Raw genomic sequence first — 16,505 nt, forward strand, 5'->3', positions numbered from 1 at the left:
GCCCAACTACCAAAAGAGTTTGCTAACAGGCACATTACACATTAAAGGACCACTATCACGAACATTATAAAAAATAAAACTAAAAAAAAGATATATACTGAACAGAATGCTAGTACAGGTAGTCCCCGGGTTACGAACGCCCGACTTACGAATGACCCGCCGATACGAACACCCGCCAACCCGCCGCGATGACATCACACAGCCCGGGGACTACGTCTTGTACCAACTTTCCTAATGCAGAGTATGCGCAGCGAAAGGCGGGGTCTCCTTCTGATTGCGTCATTACGCAATGCTAGTGAAGCCGCCAGGAGGAACATTGAGGGGTGAGAGGACGCAGCTGATTGGCCTGGAGCCGTCCTGGAAGCAGGTGAGACTTGTTGCACCTTCTGCTGCGCATACTCTGCATTAGGGGGCACTAGAGACACGGGGGGGGGGGGGGCGCACGAGAGACACAGAGGGGGACACTGGAAGCACAGGGGACAGAGCTAGCACAGTGTCCCGACTTAAGGACGGATTCAGGTTAAGAACGAGCCTACAGTCCCTATCTTGTTCGTTAACCGGGGACTACCTGTGAAGGGATAGTGAAGGGTTAAGAATAAGTTTAAAAATAAATCACACTGCTCTTTACACATTCATGACAGCGTGAATGTGAGAGGGTCTTACTGACAGGGTTAAGGGAGAATGTACTAAGGGCTGCTAGCTGTCCAACGGCATTTCAGCTATTAAGAAATAGGGATGCTCATTCGGATTCCACGGAAATGCAATTTCCGAAATTCCGATCGGAAATTGCATTTCTGCATCGGAATGCGGAAATCGGCAATGCAAGTGCGGTAGGCGGATTTCTGCCGGAAATTGCAGAAATTTCTGCCGATTTTAATATCGATTTTCTCAAAAACTATAAGGTCTTTTTGAAAACTTTTTTTGCATCTTGTTTACAAGAGTCAGTTTAATAAACCCTGCAAATTTGGTGTTTCTAGGACTTACGGGGGCTTTGCTATTAACCGCTAAAGTCGGTGGATTTTTACTGTAATGTAAAATGCAGAAAATATGCATCTGCCTATATTCTGCATTTTACATTACAGTAAAAATCAGAATCTTGTGAACAAGATGCAAAAAAAAGTTTTCAAAAAGACCTTATAGTTTTTGAGAAAATCGATGTTAAAGTCGGGCGGAATTTCCGTGATTTCCGGCGGAAATTCCGCATCGGAATGCGGAATCGGTAATTGGCAATCGCGGAATGCGGATTTATCGCGGAATCAGAAATTGGCATTTCCGACCATCCCTAATAAATGTTATGATCTAAGCCAGGCAGATAAACGCAGCCCTGAGTACAGTCTCCGTCGGTAAACTCCTCTCACATTCACGCTGTCATGAATGTGTAAACAGCAGGGTGATTTATTTTTTAACTACTGTATATACTCGCGTATAAGCCTAATTTTTCAGCATAAAAATGTGCTGAAAAGTTACCCCCTCGGCTTATATGCAAGTAAGTGGAGCAGAAGGGATGGTGGAGCAGGTTTGTTAATGGCAGAGGAGCGTAAGGATTGTGCACTAGTGATCCTGCTCTTACCAGCTTGCACCCTGCTGCGTCTATGCCCTCCATCCCCTGCAACATGGTGTGCAGAGTGCGCTGCTCAAGACTACCTGTGTCCCCTGGTTTGTGGAGCGCACCAATGTGTCAGTGGTGCAATGATCAGGGATCTTCCTGTGTTGCAATCGCTGTGTCTCATATCTATGATGCCATCTAGTGGCTTCTTGAGACACAGCTGTATGATCCTGGGGCACATCTGGCTATGGGGAGGCTGACTTGTACTGGGGGTACATCTGGCTAATGTGGAGGGGGTTATATTGGGGAGGGGGCTTATACATGAGTCAATTACTTTTTTTCCATGGTTTCTGAGGGAAAAGTGGGTACCTTGGCTTATACACAGGCCCGGCTTATATGCGGGGATATATGGTAATTCTTAACCCTTTACTATCCCTTCTACTAGCATTCTGTTCAATATAAATCTTTTTTTATTTTATTTTTTAAAAATTTTGCGATAGTGGTCCTTTAATGGTGTGCCTTTATCAATGTAATGGATCTACTGTGGGCTGGAAATGCATATAGCAGTGCATTGTGCAATACATTGGATGCCTTGCCATTACATTGTATCCGCAGCACATATGGCTGGCAGCTGATGCACTGATGCAGCTCATTCACTGTTAACCCAGCCTTAGGACACTTTATGAAGAGAAGGAACATGATTAAAAGAAAAACATTTAATTTGTGGATAAAAAAAGATTTATAAATGTTAGCTAAGGTTTTTTTGTTCACTGGTTGTATGCTTTAGTTTAGAACATGTTCCATAAATTCGCATTACTTTTGTGTTGCCAGTATTGAAATAAGTTATCCAGGTCATGGGTATTGATGTTATACAGTCAAACATGTACATGTTAGCACTATTTAATCTGATGTGTCTGTAGATTGAATACAGAGGACATTTCATTCTATTTTATGCCATTATACTGGATTCCTCTTGTATAACTAGATAATAGACAAGAGCACGGTGGTGACCCTTATCTTGTTGTGTTTCAGCGGCCTTCAACCATTGTTTCTGCTTTGGAGGAAGCTGGCTTTCATCATATTCAAGCGTATTCAGTGGAGAGTAAGCCAAGGTCTGTCTGGCCCACACCAATACTTTATATAACAGCGGTCCATGGAAACTGAAGGTTAAAGGGGTATTCAAGTGAAACTAAAGCTGGCTTGTATAACAGAAAGTAATAAAACATTCACTAATATTTACTGAAAAGTTTCAGAAGCTTATCCATGGTCATTTATAAAATAAAGAGGCCAGTTTAGCATCCAGAATTCTATTATCTACAAGTTACTAAGGTTCTCGATCACCGGAAAATGTTTGTGAATCTACCAACGTAGCCTTGGTTTATAAAGCATTGTTGGCTATTATGTGACTAGAGACTGACACCCTCTCCTGAGTCACACTAGACCATAGTAAGCACTACTGAAAGATTAATGAAGTAGTGGTTGCACAACTGCAGTTACAGCCATTCACCCAAAGCAAGAATTAAAGACACGTCTAAGGCTCTGTTCCCACTTGAGCTGAGAACTGAAATTTTTTGACTGTTCTCCGCTCATTACTACACAGGCAGTGAATGGCTTCTATTTTATAAATAGGAGCTGTTCACTCTTGTCACCAGAGGCGTTGCTAGGATCCTAAGAGATCCGGGGCACTTTTGGGCACTGCGGCTAAAAAATGGGTGGGGCCACCCACCATAATGTGGGTGTAGTCATGGGTGGAGTCAAATTTACATGAACTCAACAGCGGTCTAAGTAGGTCTGCTTGCCCAGCAAAATGTTGGATAAAGCCCTCCCCCCCTGAATTAATACAATAAATAAATTAATGTAGCATGCCTCATAAATAGGCAGTGCCTAAATATAACTAGGCAGAGTTACCTGGCTTCTGTGCTGGCTAGTCTGGCTTTTTGCTGTGCAGTCTGGTCCGCTGCCAGGTTGTCTGGCAGCTCCCTCCACCCAGCATTCCCTGACCCGGTGGATCACAACTCCCAGCATGCCCAAATAGAATAACCACAATTCTGCATGCCCTCATAAAGGAACCACAGCACCCAGTATGGCACCACAGCACCCACCATGCCCCCATAGAGGCACCACAGAACCCAATGATGTATCACTGCTCCCAGCATTCCCCTATAGAGCCCCCACAGCACTGACTCTGCCTGGGGGACATCCGGGGCAGCCCAGTATAGATCCGTGGCACGACCCACTGATCTTTGGGGCTAGTTCTTCATCTGACAGGCCTGCAAAAAGCCTAACCAGAATGTGTCATACGAGCGTGTGCCCACTGTGAACCTGCTGAGTTGTGATTGCTAACATTCGTCTTACAACCACTTAACACTTCCTATAGGGTCAGCCCGCTTCCTCCCCCCCCCCCCCCCCCCTGCTCACCCCTTCTCAGGTCTTTTTCCCCCTGCAGTCTTGTCGATGTTCACTTTAAGCTGTGCATGTGCAAGTTCCAAACTGCATATGTGCAGTGAAAGAAAGAGCTTAAGCACTTCTTCCTTATTTTGCTTATTTTGTGTATTAGCACTTCCTTTTGCTGCGCATGCATAATTCAGCACTCCCACATGAAGAGTTCGGAATCGCTCATGCACCATGGGCACTTCCTCCGCATCATTCGACTGAGGGAGCCAATGAAATATGAAGAGGGAGGGGAAGAGCAGGCACCCTGAAGACAACGAAAAGCATGAAGAGGGTCACCAGCACATAATCTATTCTAGCCCACCAGTAGCTTAACTACAACTTTTTACCAATTCAGGGGTACTTTAAATTGATTTACCTGCTCGGATATGGTCACAAAAATTGCATCCCTTTCATGGCAAAAAAAATTACATCCCATTCAATGCTCAGTTACCACAAGACAATAAGCAGCTGAGCGCCTCAACTATTATAAAATGATAAAGGCCTCTTACCAGTAACATGGGATCATTGTTGCTGCTGCTCTGTGGGGGTGACTCTGAATGCGCCAACTTCTCTGAATTGGAAAACGGGAAAAAAAAGGTACGCATTTAATACAAGAATCATTTTAAGACAAATTACATGTGAGGAAAAAAACAATGCATTTTGTTAAATCTTACGTTTTCCTTGTTAAACTAAAATTGTACCAAGCTAAAGAACCAGGCTGATTCATTAGTTAAACACGACTGTAAAAGAAAAATAATGGTCCAGTGAGATCAAATGAATCTGGCACATCTGTACTTCTCTGTCTGATTACCCAGCTGACTATATGATAGCACTTTTGTATGCCATGTTTATGGGGGTTGCCAATATGAACTTTTAGGTATAGTATAGTAGGCATTTGTAACAATACAGTTGAAACTGATTTAATGGGGAAGATCTTTCAGTCTGGCATGGGCGTCCGCACATACGGCAAAACTGGGCATCTGCCAGAGCCTGGCCGCCCGCTGCCCCCCCTGGCCGCGTGCCCGTGCAGCCAGCAGGAGGGAAACAGCGCAGAGAAGAGAGAGAGCTATGGGCACAGTGGGGAAGGGCGGACGTCTCCCCCCCCCCTTCCCTCACCTTAGGGGGCTCTCTCTCCCTCGCTGTCCCCTCCGGAATGAAGTGTGCAGCGGCTGGCAGCGGGCGGAACTTACCTCGTCTCGCTCCTGCGCCGGAAGTTCTGGTGCCGCACTCTGGTCTGGATCAGACCAGAGTAGCGGCTAATCCATCCGGCGCGTGCGACGAGATGAGGTAAGTTCCGCCCGCTGCCAGCCGCTGCACACTTCATTCCGGACTCCGGAGGGGAGAGCGAGAGAGGGAGGGAGAGCCCCCTAAGGTGAGTGCCCATAGCTCTCCCTCTTCTCTGCGCTGCTCCCCTCCTCCTGCACACATGGCCACTTTTTCTGGGGACATATACCCCTGGCTACATATACTGGGACATATACCCCTGCCTACATATACTGGGACATATACCCCTGCCTACGTATACTGGGACATATACCCCTGCCTACATATACTGGGACATATCCCCCTGGCTACATATACTGGGACATATACCCCTGCCTACATATACTGGGACATATACCCCCTGCCTACATATACCGGGACATATACACCTGCCTACATATACTGGGACATATCCCCCTGGCTACATATACTGGGACATATCCCCCTGGCTACATATACTGGGACATATACCCCCTGCCTACATATACTGGGACATATACCCCTGCCTACATATACTGGGACATATACCCCTGCCTACATATACTGGGACATATACCCCTGCCTAAATATACTGGGACATATACCCCTGCCTACATATACTGGGACATATCCCCCTGGCTACATATACTGGGACATATACCCCCTGCCTACATATACTGGGACATATACCCCTGGCTACATATACTGGGAGATATCCCCCTGGCTACATATACTGGGACATATCCCCCTGGCTACATATACTGGGACATATACCCCCTGCCTACATATACTGGGACATATACCCCCTGCCTACATATACTGGGACATATACCCCCTGCCTACATATACTGGGACATATCCCCCTGGCTACATATACTGGGACATATCCCCCTGGCTACATATACTGGGACATATACCCCTGCCTACATATACTGGGACATATACCCCTGCCTACATATACTGGGACATATACCCCTGCCTACATATACTGGGACATATACCCCTGCCTACATATACTGGGGACATATACCCCTGCCTACATATACTGGGGACATATACCCCTGCCTACATATACTGGGCACATATACCCCTGCCTACATATACTGGGCACATATACCCCTGCCTACATATACTGGGCACATATAACCCTGGCTACCTGTTCTGGGGACATCTCTAACCCTGGCTACCAGTTCTGGGGACATCTATACCGCTGGCCACCTATTCTGGGGACACCTATAGACCTGGGGCTACCTATTTTTGGGGAACCACTGCTGTCAGATTGAGTGTATTTTGGGGAACTGCTGCCAGGTGAGAGGTGTCTACATATTAAGGGGGCATTCTGCCTATTTATGTGAAAAGCTGTCTATTTATGTGCCTCGTGACTGCTGAATTTGTCTTGTTGCGGGCCTCATGGTTACTGACTTTGTCTTGTTGGGGGCCTCATGATTTGTTGGGGGCCTCAAGATTGCTGAATTTGTCTTGTTGGGGGCCTCATGATTGCTGAATTTGTCTTGTTGGGGGCCTCATGATTGCTGAATTTGTCTTGTTGGGGGCCTCATGATTGCTGAGTTGGTCATGTTGGGGGCTTCATGATTGCTGAATTTGTCTTGATGGGGGGGGGGGGGCTCATGATTGCTGAATTTGTCTTGTTGGGGGTCACATGATTGCTAACTGCGAGACTATGGAAAAAGCTGAATCATCATCATATGAGACAATAGCATTAAACCTACTTTTTCCGCTTTTTAAAACAGAAAATGAAACTGGGAGGTTCTAAAAAAAATGAATAATTTTTTTCAGGAGTACGATGGATGAAATTGTTTATCTTCACAGTTTATTTTCAACTTAATTTTCCATAATGTTCATGTATGAGTTAAAACGTTTGTATTTAGTTTAAATTGCTGTTGGCACTTTGTGATAGTAAAGTGACTTTGCAGTTTGGACACTCGACCTCCAAAAGGTTCGCCACCACTGTCCTAATCTAATGTCCCACCATTGCTTAGTTCATGTAAACTTGTCTCCACCCCTGACCACACCCACATTCTGGTTCATGACCACACCCATTTTTCGCGCCGCATGACGTAGCTCCATTTTTTGGCGCGCCATGCGCGCCACACAATACCAACCCAAATTTGCGGCACGGCGCGCTACGCGCGCCACCCCGCTTTTTGCTCCCCACTTTTTGCCCCCCCTGGAAAATTTTCTGCAGACGCCCATGCAGCCTGGATGTTTTTTTTGTTCTGATATTAAAATTTTATTGAGGCCTGAAACACCTATACAAGGCTGCCCGCTCGATATATATGTTCCTGACATGTTTCATTTGGGCGCAGGGAAAAGAGGTCTCTCCCTGCTCTAGGTAATCTCAGAGTATAGAACAAATATATCCCCATTTGATTACCTAATTTCTTTCTTTATGCACATAATTTGGGATCCAGCTCTTGCCAGCATCCCAATTACAGTGATGTTATTGCGTCACCAAAATACAGCGCAGCCCGTATGCCGAGGGGCTGCCAAAATTACCTGCTTCATGCACACTCCACTACTAGAGCTTAAAGAGGAGCTCCAGTGAAAATAATGTAATAAAAAAAGTGCTTCATTTTTACAATAATTATGTATAAATGATTTAGTCAGTGTTTGCTCATTGTAAAATCTTTAGTCTCCCTGATTTACATTCTGACATTTATTACATGGTGACATTTTTACTGTGGGCAGGTTATGTAGCTGCTGCTAGCTGTTTTGGCTGTTGGAGACAGCTGTAAGCAGCTATTTTCTGTCTCTGAACATTGTTACATTGTGACAGTTTGCCAGGAGCACCACGGTCCTCAGAGCTTCTTGTGGGAGGGGTTTCACCACAATATCAGCCATACAGCGCCCCCTGATGGTCTGTTTGTGAAAAGCAATAGATTTCTCATGTAAAAGGGGGTATCAGCTACTGATTGGGATAAAGTTAAAATTTTGGTTGGAGTTTCTCTTTAAAGCTTCTAAAGTTCCATACACATTATAGATGGAACTCAGCCAAGATGATCATGTGGGGCTGTCTCAGCCGAGAATCTAGTGTGCATACAGCTGCCCCCTGATGTCACTTACGGGCCAGCAGGCTGAATCTTTAAACAATAGTGACAACTAAGCACATTGTTTTCTTCCTTAAAGAGGAGCTGTCAGCTATACTATTTCAGAAAAAGATCTATAAGTAGATAAATACTTGCTCTACTTACGTAACATATACAACATATGACAGTGCAATACATGTTGCACTGTCCACATTTTGATTTTAGTGATTTTTCTATAGTAAAAAAAAAATTCTTAGGATTTTCCATTTTATCTTGAAGCCAATCCTGACATCACTTCCTCCCTTACTCTGTCTGTGTATGCTTTGCCCACCCTCCTCTCAATCTTCATACACTCCCAGCCAGCTCTGCAGTAGAAAGTGCATTGTCTCAGCATGAGAAATATTGGCCAATCAGAGAGGAACAGAGGTGTGGGAGGGGAAAATGGGAGGGAAAGAGGCTTTAGCCAATTAGGCTGCATTAGTTATGTCTGGGGGGAAAGTAAAAAAGAAAACCCATCATGCCCTGCAACTTCCTTTGTGTGGCAGATGTACCAAATAAGAACACTGGGGAATGATCTTTTCTGGAGAAGAAAATTGAGAGTGATTTTTAACTTTTGGATTGCCTGGTTACCATCCCTATTACTTGTTTACCAGATAAAAATAAATAATTGATTTTTGATTTTATGCCTGACAGTTACGCTTTAACCCACCCACCTGAAGCCATCATACCCCACTTTGTCATCCCTCCTCTTCTGTATAGAAACACTACTCTGTGCGCAGTGTCTGTATATCCCTTGTGCCAGATTTGATTGGTTAATTTTTAAGCTACTATATAAATGTGCAAAAAATTAGCATAAAAAAGCATCAACTCTAAATTCTATGCATCTGATATTTTCCACATTACCATTAATCCTTGAAAGAAGTCGACCTCGAGTATAAGTCGACTCCAATATTTGTCTACCCAGCAAAGTTATTGGATGCACATTGGTGACTAGGAGAAATTAACAGCTGCATTTGGGAACCAGGAGGGGTTGATGACTGCACTGCATACAGTATAGCAGCCATTAACCTCTCCTGTGTGCAGCCAATAACGCCTCCTGACTCCCAAGTGTAACAATTATTCACTCCCCTTCCCGCAGCTCAGTATCTCCTCCTCTCCCTTCCTTAGTAATTGTTGTGGCCAGGACTTTCAGACCTGTGTTTTCTTGGCATTTCCTTTATCAAAAAAAGGTGTCACTTACCACAGGGTAAATTGCTGCAAATAACAGAGGCGCTATACCCAGCTCTTGACCAGACAGTGTACCCTCCAAAAATCGTTTGCCTGAAGAAGCGTGACTGTTACCCGTGAAACGCGTTGCACTTTTGGAGTTATTAAATGTTACTTTAAACTGCAAGTAACTTGCCCGTTGTCCGGCCATTTCTTCCAGAAGGGAGGTGAGTCCACCCACTTCGCCCTTTTTAACGATTTTAATTAATTTTACTCTACCTGGCGCCTCTGTTATCCTGCTACAAAATAACAGTACACACATTACTCAGGGTTGCCTGCGACTCATATGTAAGTCGACCCCAATACTTTTAGTGAATCAGACCTATATTTCTAGATTTATAGTCGAGTATATACAGTATTTAACTCTGGAAATCGGATTGGACGCAATTTCTTTGGTTGTTGCAGAAATCTTAGGGGACTGTGATTATTACTGTAATTGCAGTGCCTCCTGCCAAGGGCTGATAGCAGGCGATAGATAATAAGGTCAACAGTATATATTTCTTTTACTCTCTGAGACAAAGAAACACTGTGCAAGGGAGCAGAGACAAAACAAATCTACTTTTTTTGAGTTTTAAAACATAACATAAAACAGTGGGCTATCTAAAAAAAAGGGTGATTTTTAGGAGTCGAAGAATAGAGACAATTGTTTATCTCATCAATTTGTTTTCACTTAAGGTTCACTTTAAATAATAGTCTAGACAGCCTGTTCAGCCTCCAGAGCAAAGTGAAAGTAAGAATATTAACTTTTTTTTTTAGACATGATGAAGCATTGACTATATAGAAAAAAACAATGACTCTTTTAGAAGTCTGTGTTGCAGTCAGTGCAGTGGCAGAGAGATAAAGTCACTGCCTACAAAATCTATCAGCTGTATGGAACCTCACTACTACACTGAGAAGTGTTCTAAATCAGGTAAAATCAATAATACAGTCTCTTTGTATTACTGCCTAGGAGGCATTTGGATGAAGATGTAAACTTAGTTTTTAATACCGAGTCAATGAACTCAGAAACTCAGGGCGCCAGGAAAAAAGGGTGTGGGGTATAACCGAAGTTTTAAGCTATAATCTATAACAATTTGTTTTATCCTTTCTTCATCTTTATCTGGCATAGAATAATACATACATAAAAATAGTAATATGAAAAGGGAAAAATATTGTCTATAACAATGAAAACGAAAATATATTTACAGTTGTAATGAACATAGTAATACATTGGTATATATTACCAATATTTTACTACAATTAAACCCACCCCCTGGTGGTGTCTAACCCTATGACCCCCCCTGGTGGTGCCTAACACTAAGACCCCCCCTGGTGGTGCCTAACACTAAGACCCTCTGGTGGTGCCTAACCCTAAGACCCACCCCTGGTGGTGCCTAGCCTTAAGACCCTCCCCCGGTGGTGCCTAACACTAAGACCCCCTGGTGGTGTCTAACACTAAGACCCCCTGGTGGAGCCTAACCCTAAATTTCCCCTGGTGGTGCCTAGCTCAAAGACCCCCCTGGTGGTTCCTAACCCTAAGAATCCCCTGTTGGTGCCTAACCCTAAGACCCTCCCCCAGTGATGCCTAACACTAAGAGCCCACTGGAAGTGCCTAGCTCTAAGAACCCCCTGGTGGTGCCTAACGCTAACACCCCCCTGGTGGTGCCTAACCCTAAATTCCCCTTCCTGATGCCCAACCCTAAAACCCCCCTTTCTTCCACTGCAAATAACATTGATGAAAAAAAGAGATACATCTCTAAGATAATACATTTTATAGGGATATACAGGGTATAAAAGCTCTTGCTATTGAATGATGTTGAGTTACTGGGTTTCTCTATTTTGATGGTTCTCATATATGTGTTTAGCTTTCCTGGTCCTTTTGAAAGGTGCCAAATTAGACAATTACCATCCAATTTGTGTATATTTTTACATTAAAAACAAAGTGATAACCTGAGGCAGCGTGATACTCAGCCGGTAGCCACTCTGAATATTTCCATCCCTATATACCTGTCAGTGTGGCCTTTTTAAAATTTCCAAGCCTAATTACATGTCCAGCGTGACTGTACTAATAAAATGCCATTAGCTCAATTGCTGGTCCAACCACCCGGCTGCCTAGAGTGGAACAAGCACCGGTAATACCACCTTGAAAGGATGAAAAGCAATCCGAATCCCGGATATTCATTATCTGAAAAGCCCATTTCCTCAGATGTATTATTCGGCTATCTGTGTGTGTTCTACTCCATTTTGTCTCCATAGGAGTCACGTTTAACATTCTCTGTTCTATAAGCAGCACATTTTCACCTGCTGCTATTTCATGCTCTGTTCATTGAATGGGTCAATCTATTGTCTTATTAGTGGCAGACGCCTATAGTTTCCCCGCGCAGTGACAAACTGACACGGCATTGTAACCGAGGGAAATGAGTTAAAAGATAACCACGTAGACACAATCATTCCTAGAATAAAAGAGAAGAGACACTAATGGAATCACACAAAGGGATTTCCATTCACCAGTGTGTACCTATACACTACAAAGAAATACTAATTAACTGTATGTGTACAGGAGCCTATATGTATGGAGGATGGTCACAGCCATACAAGGCATTTTGTAAATCATTCAGATCCCCTCCCAATTAATAATGCTCCAAATGCATTATTATATTTGTACTGGGTATTACAGCTGAAGTAGGTAAAAAGTGTGCATACAGCACAATGTTAGTAGTGGATTTTGCGGTGCCCACAGTATAATAAGGACACGCAATATTTTTAACAGCAATAGGTTGTCTCAATATGAAAATCATATAGTGGAAGTATCAATACAAAAATCATAGGGATATTCATATAATGGCAATAGGAATTCTCAATGTATATGTATTATATATGTATGTACAGTATATAGTGTGTGTGTGGTGGAAATCGGAAATCAATTGGAAAATCAGCCGCGTCTGCAGTCACTTGGTAAGCAGAAATATGTATCCTGTATCATCGGAGGATTACCGGGCAGCAGAAGTTAGCGATTATTGGCAAATGCCTTGGGAGCCAGCAGGACTTCGCTTCACCATCTTCTGAACCATCAGATTGTATCGCCAATCAAAGTCCAGGGTGATCGCAGCGATCAGGCGGCAGCATTCAGGCCGAGGAGTCAAAGCTGGGCATAAGTAAGCATCTTGTATGCAGACCCAAGCAGCGCAGGAAATACAGAGGTGCTTTCCCACTTGTTGCAGCATTAGATAAGTAAAAAGCTGGGGACAAGAGCCACTTTTCCAGACAGCACTTCCCCACTCCCACAGTCTGTTATGTCTCTCCCCGCTCTATACACTGGCTGGTACGAGTGGTGGATGGAGACACTTCAATCATAACTGCTTCATCCCTGGTACATCAGGAGCTGGCAGCAAGCTCAGTGTGCCCCTCTGGGGTCTTCCCGATTTTGATCCACATGGGTAAGCTGTTGATCTTGCACTTTTTTTGCAGCCATTTATCTCTACAGCACCTTGTTTACCTGTGGAGCACGTTGCACTGGCACAGTATATATATATCTATGTATATATATATATATATATATATATATATATATATAAAAAAAAAAAAAAAACAAACGTGGAATTGCAGCACACAGCTCTTTTATTAGAGCAAAGTTATATATCCAGCAAACAGTTTCGGTCGTCCCCGACCTTTGTCAATGCCGATGCACAAATGAATCACAAATCAATATATACCCGCCCAGACAGGAAGCAGGAAACAGCATCATGAGCACATGATCAATGTAAACAAAAGAGTATATAGGAAGTGTTTAAACAGCACACTTATCTCCCTCTATGATTGTCCATAGTCCACAAGCTTATGTCTGTATTTCAACCAATCCGGTATATTAAGTAGCATTCTGTCAACCTCATCAGTAGTAAGTTCAACTGTAGACAGGTTCATGATGGAATCTACCGCCGCTGGCTGCGGGTAACTCGGCGTTCCGGCGGCTCTGTCAGAGGGGCCGAGGTGGAAGCGGGTTCTGCGGTGCTTCCGCCCGGCGCGGCGGTATCTCTTAGCTTTCTCCTGCGTCGTGGTTGGCGTGTTCCACGGCCTAAAAAACGGCCAGAAGCGGGCGAGGAGGACCCGGAAGTGGGTATAGAAGATGAAGAAGGTGCGCGCGCAGTGCGCGGTGTACGCCACGGGCGTCCCCCGGGTGCAGTCCAATAGTAAACTTGGTTCCTACGGTAATTCTCCTCGTCACGTTCGAACTTGCTACGTTTGCGTTCCTGTATAGCAAGTCGCAGCTCCTTCAAAGTTTTTTCAACACGCTCCTTGGTACTTGTGAACTCTTCCGGAGTAAGTGAATTGCGTAGCTCCTTTTCTGCTTCGTCAGCACGGCTTTTCAAAGTAGGCAATTCCTTTTGTATATGAGCAATAGTGAGAGTAATGATGTCAAAAGAACATTTGTTCAGGATCTGGCCGAAAAGGATTTTAAATTCCTCGGAATCCGCAAAGAGGGTTGGGGTCAATCGCACCCTAAGTCCTCTGGGGATATGTTTGACACGGTGATACTCTGCCAAGGTAAGACAGTGCAGCTCCAGGGCCAGTTCGCGTTTCAGCAGTTTCTCCCAGGTCCTAGTGTTGACAGCGGGGGACCTCTGTGTCAAAAAGTCACGGGAGCCAGAGACTTCAGTGTGTATTTTGGAGGTTTCCTCCTCCGTATAGGAAAACACACCAGTGGTTGGAGCAGTAAAAGCGGGCTCCATGTGATCCGGCGTGCAGCAAGCTGACCCAAGGCAATCAAATATGTAGTCCAGGGGGAGTCAGCAGCTAGCACTAGCCAGGTGGATGGGTGTGCACGCAATTGGGGCGGCCAAAACCCCAAGTACAACAAAACAAACGTGGAATTGCAGCACACAGCTCTTTTATTAGAGCAAAGTTATATATCCAGCAAACAGTTTCGGTCGTCCCCGACCTTTGTCAATGCCGATGCACAAATGAATCACAAATCAATATATACCCGCCCAGACAGGAAGCAGGAAACAGCATCATGAGCACATGATCAATGTAAACAAAAGAGTATATAGGAAGTGTTTAAACAGCACACTTATCTCCCTCTATGATTGTCCATAGTCCACAAGCTTATGTCTGTATTTCAACCAATCCGGTATATTAAGTAGCATTCTGTCAACCTCATCAGTAGTAAGTTCAACTGTAGACAGGTTCATGATGGAATCTACCGCCGCTGGCTGCGGGTAACTCGGCGTTCCGGCGGCTCTGTCAGAGGGGCCGAGGTGGAAGCGGGTTCTGCGGTGCTTCCGCCCGGCGCGGCGGTATCTCTTAGCTTTCTCCTGCGTCGTGGTTGGCGTGTTCCACGGCCTAAAAAACGGCCAGAAGCGGGCGAGGAGGACCCGGAAGTGGGTATAGAAGATGAAGAAGGTGCGCGCGCAGTGCGCGGTGTACGCCACGGGCGTCCCCCGGGTGCAGTCCAATAGTAAACTTGGTTCCTACGGTAATCCTCCTCGTCACGTTCGAACTTGCTACGTTTGCGTTCCTGTATAGCAAGTCGCAGCTCCTTCAAAGTTTTTTCAACACGCTCCTTGGTACTTGTGAACTCTTCCGGAGTAAGTGAATTGCGTAGCTCCTTTTCTGCTTCGTCAGCACGGCTTTTCAAAGTAGGCAATTCCTTTTGTATATGAGCAATAGTGAGAGTAATGATGTCAAAAGAACATTTGTTCAGGATCTGGCCGAAAAGGATTTTAAATTACTCGGAATCCGCAAAGAGGGTTGGGGTCAATCGCACCCTAAGTCCTCTGGGGATATGTTTGACACGGTGATACTCTGCCAAGGTAAGACAGTGCAGCTCCAGGGCCAGTTCGCGTTTCAGCAGTTTCTCCCAGGTCCTAGTGTTGACAGTGGGGGACCTCTGTGTCAAAAAGTCACGGGAGCCAGAGACTTCAGTGTGTATTTTGGAGGTTTCCTCCTCCGTATAGGAAAACACACCAGTGGTTGGAGCAGTAAAAGCGGGCTCCATGTGATCCGGCGTGCAGCAAGCTGACCCAAGGCAATCAAATATGTAGTCCAGGGGGAGTCAGCAGCTAGCACTAGCCAGGTGGATGGGTGTGCACGCAATTGGGGCGGCCAAAACCCCAAGTACAACAAAACAAACGTGGAATTGCAGCACACAGCTCTTTTATTAGAGCAAAGTTATATATCCAGCAAACAGTTTCGGTCGTCCCCGACCTTTGTCAATGCCGATGCACAAATGAATCACAAATCAATATATACCCGCCCAGACAGGAAGCAGGAAACAGCATCATGAGCACATGATCAATGTAAACAAAAGAGTATATAGGAAGTGTTTAAACAGCACACTTATCTCCCTCTATGATTGTCCATAGTCCACAAGCTTATGTCTGTATTTCAACCAATCCGGTATATTAAGTAGCATTCTGTCAACCTCATCAGTAGTAAGTTCAACTGTAGACAGGTTCATGATGGAATCTACCGCCGCTGGCTGCGGGTAACTCGGCGTTCCGGCGGCTCTGTCAGAGGGGCCGAGGTGGAAGCGGGTTCTGCGGTGCTTCCGCCCGGCGCGGCGGTATCTCTTAGCTTTCTCCTGCGTCGTGGTTGGCGTGTTCCACGGCCTAAAAAACGGCCAGAAGCGGACGAGGAGGACCCGGAAGTGGGTATAGAAGATGAAGAAGGTGCGCGCGCAGTGCGCGGTGTACGCCACGGGCGTCCCCCGGGTGCAGTCCAATAGTAAACTTGGTTCCTACGGTAATCCTCCTCGTCACGTTCGAACTTGCTACGTTTGCGTTCCTGTATAGCAAGTCGCAGCTCCTTCAAAGTTTTTTCAACACGCTCCTTGGTACTTGTGAACTCTTCCGGAGTAAGTGAATTGCGTAGCTCCTTTTCTGCTTCGTCAGCACGGCTTTTCAAAGTAGGCAATTCCTTTTGTATATGAGCAATAGTGAGAGTAATGATGTCAAAAGAACATTTGTTCAGGATCTGGCCGAAAAGGATTTTAA

General features: G+C 45.0%; 1 protein-coding gene across 5 annotated transcripts in view; it reads right to left on the minus strand.

Annotated features, from left to right (window-relative positions):
• Nucleotides 1–16,505, minus strand: part of SEC16B (SEC16 homolog B, endoplasmic reticulum export factor) — a 391,505-nt gene that overhangs the window by 98,377 nt on the left and 276,623 nt on the right. For all 5 annotated transcript variants that reach the window (XM_068239647.1, XM_068239646.1, XM_068239648.1 and 2 more), the window contains exon 21: nt 4,489–4,550. In XM_068239647.1, the coding sequence (XP_068095748.1) occupies nt 4,489–4,550 (62 nt within the window). The remainder of the gene's footprint in view (nt 1–4,488; nt 4,551–16,505) is intronic.

The sequence above is a fragment of the Hyperolius riggenbachi genome, chromosome 6, assembly GCF_040937935.1.
Source record: "Hyperolius riggenbachi isolate aHypRig1 chromosome 6, aHypRig1.pri, whole genome shotgun sequence".
Classification (NCBI taxonomy): domain Eukaryota; kingdom Metazoa; phylum Chordata; class Amphibia; order Anura; family Hyperoliidae; genus Hyperolius; species Hyperolius riggenbachi.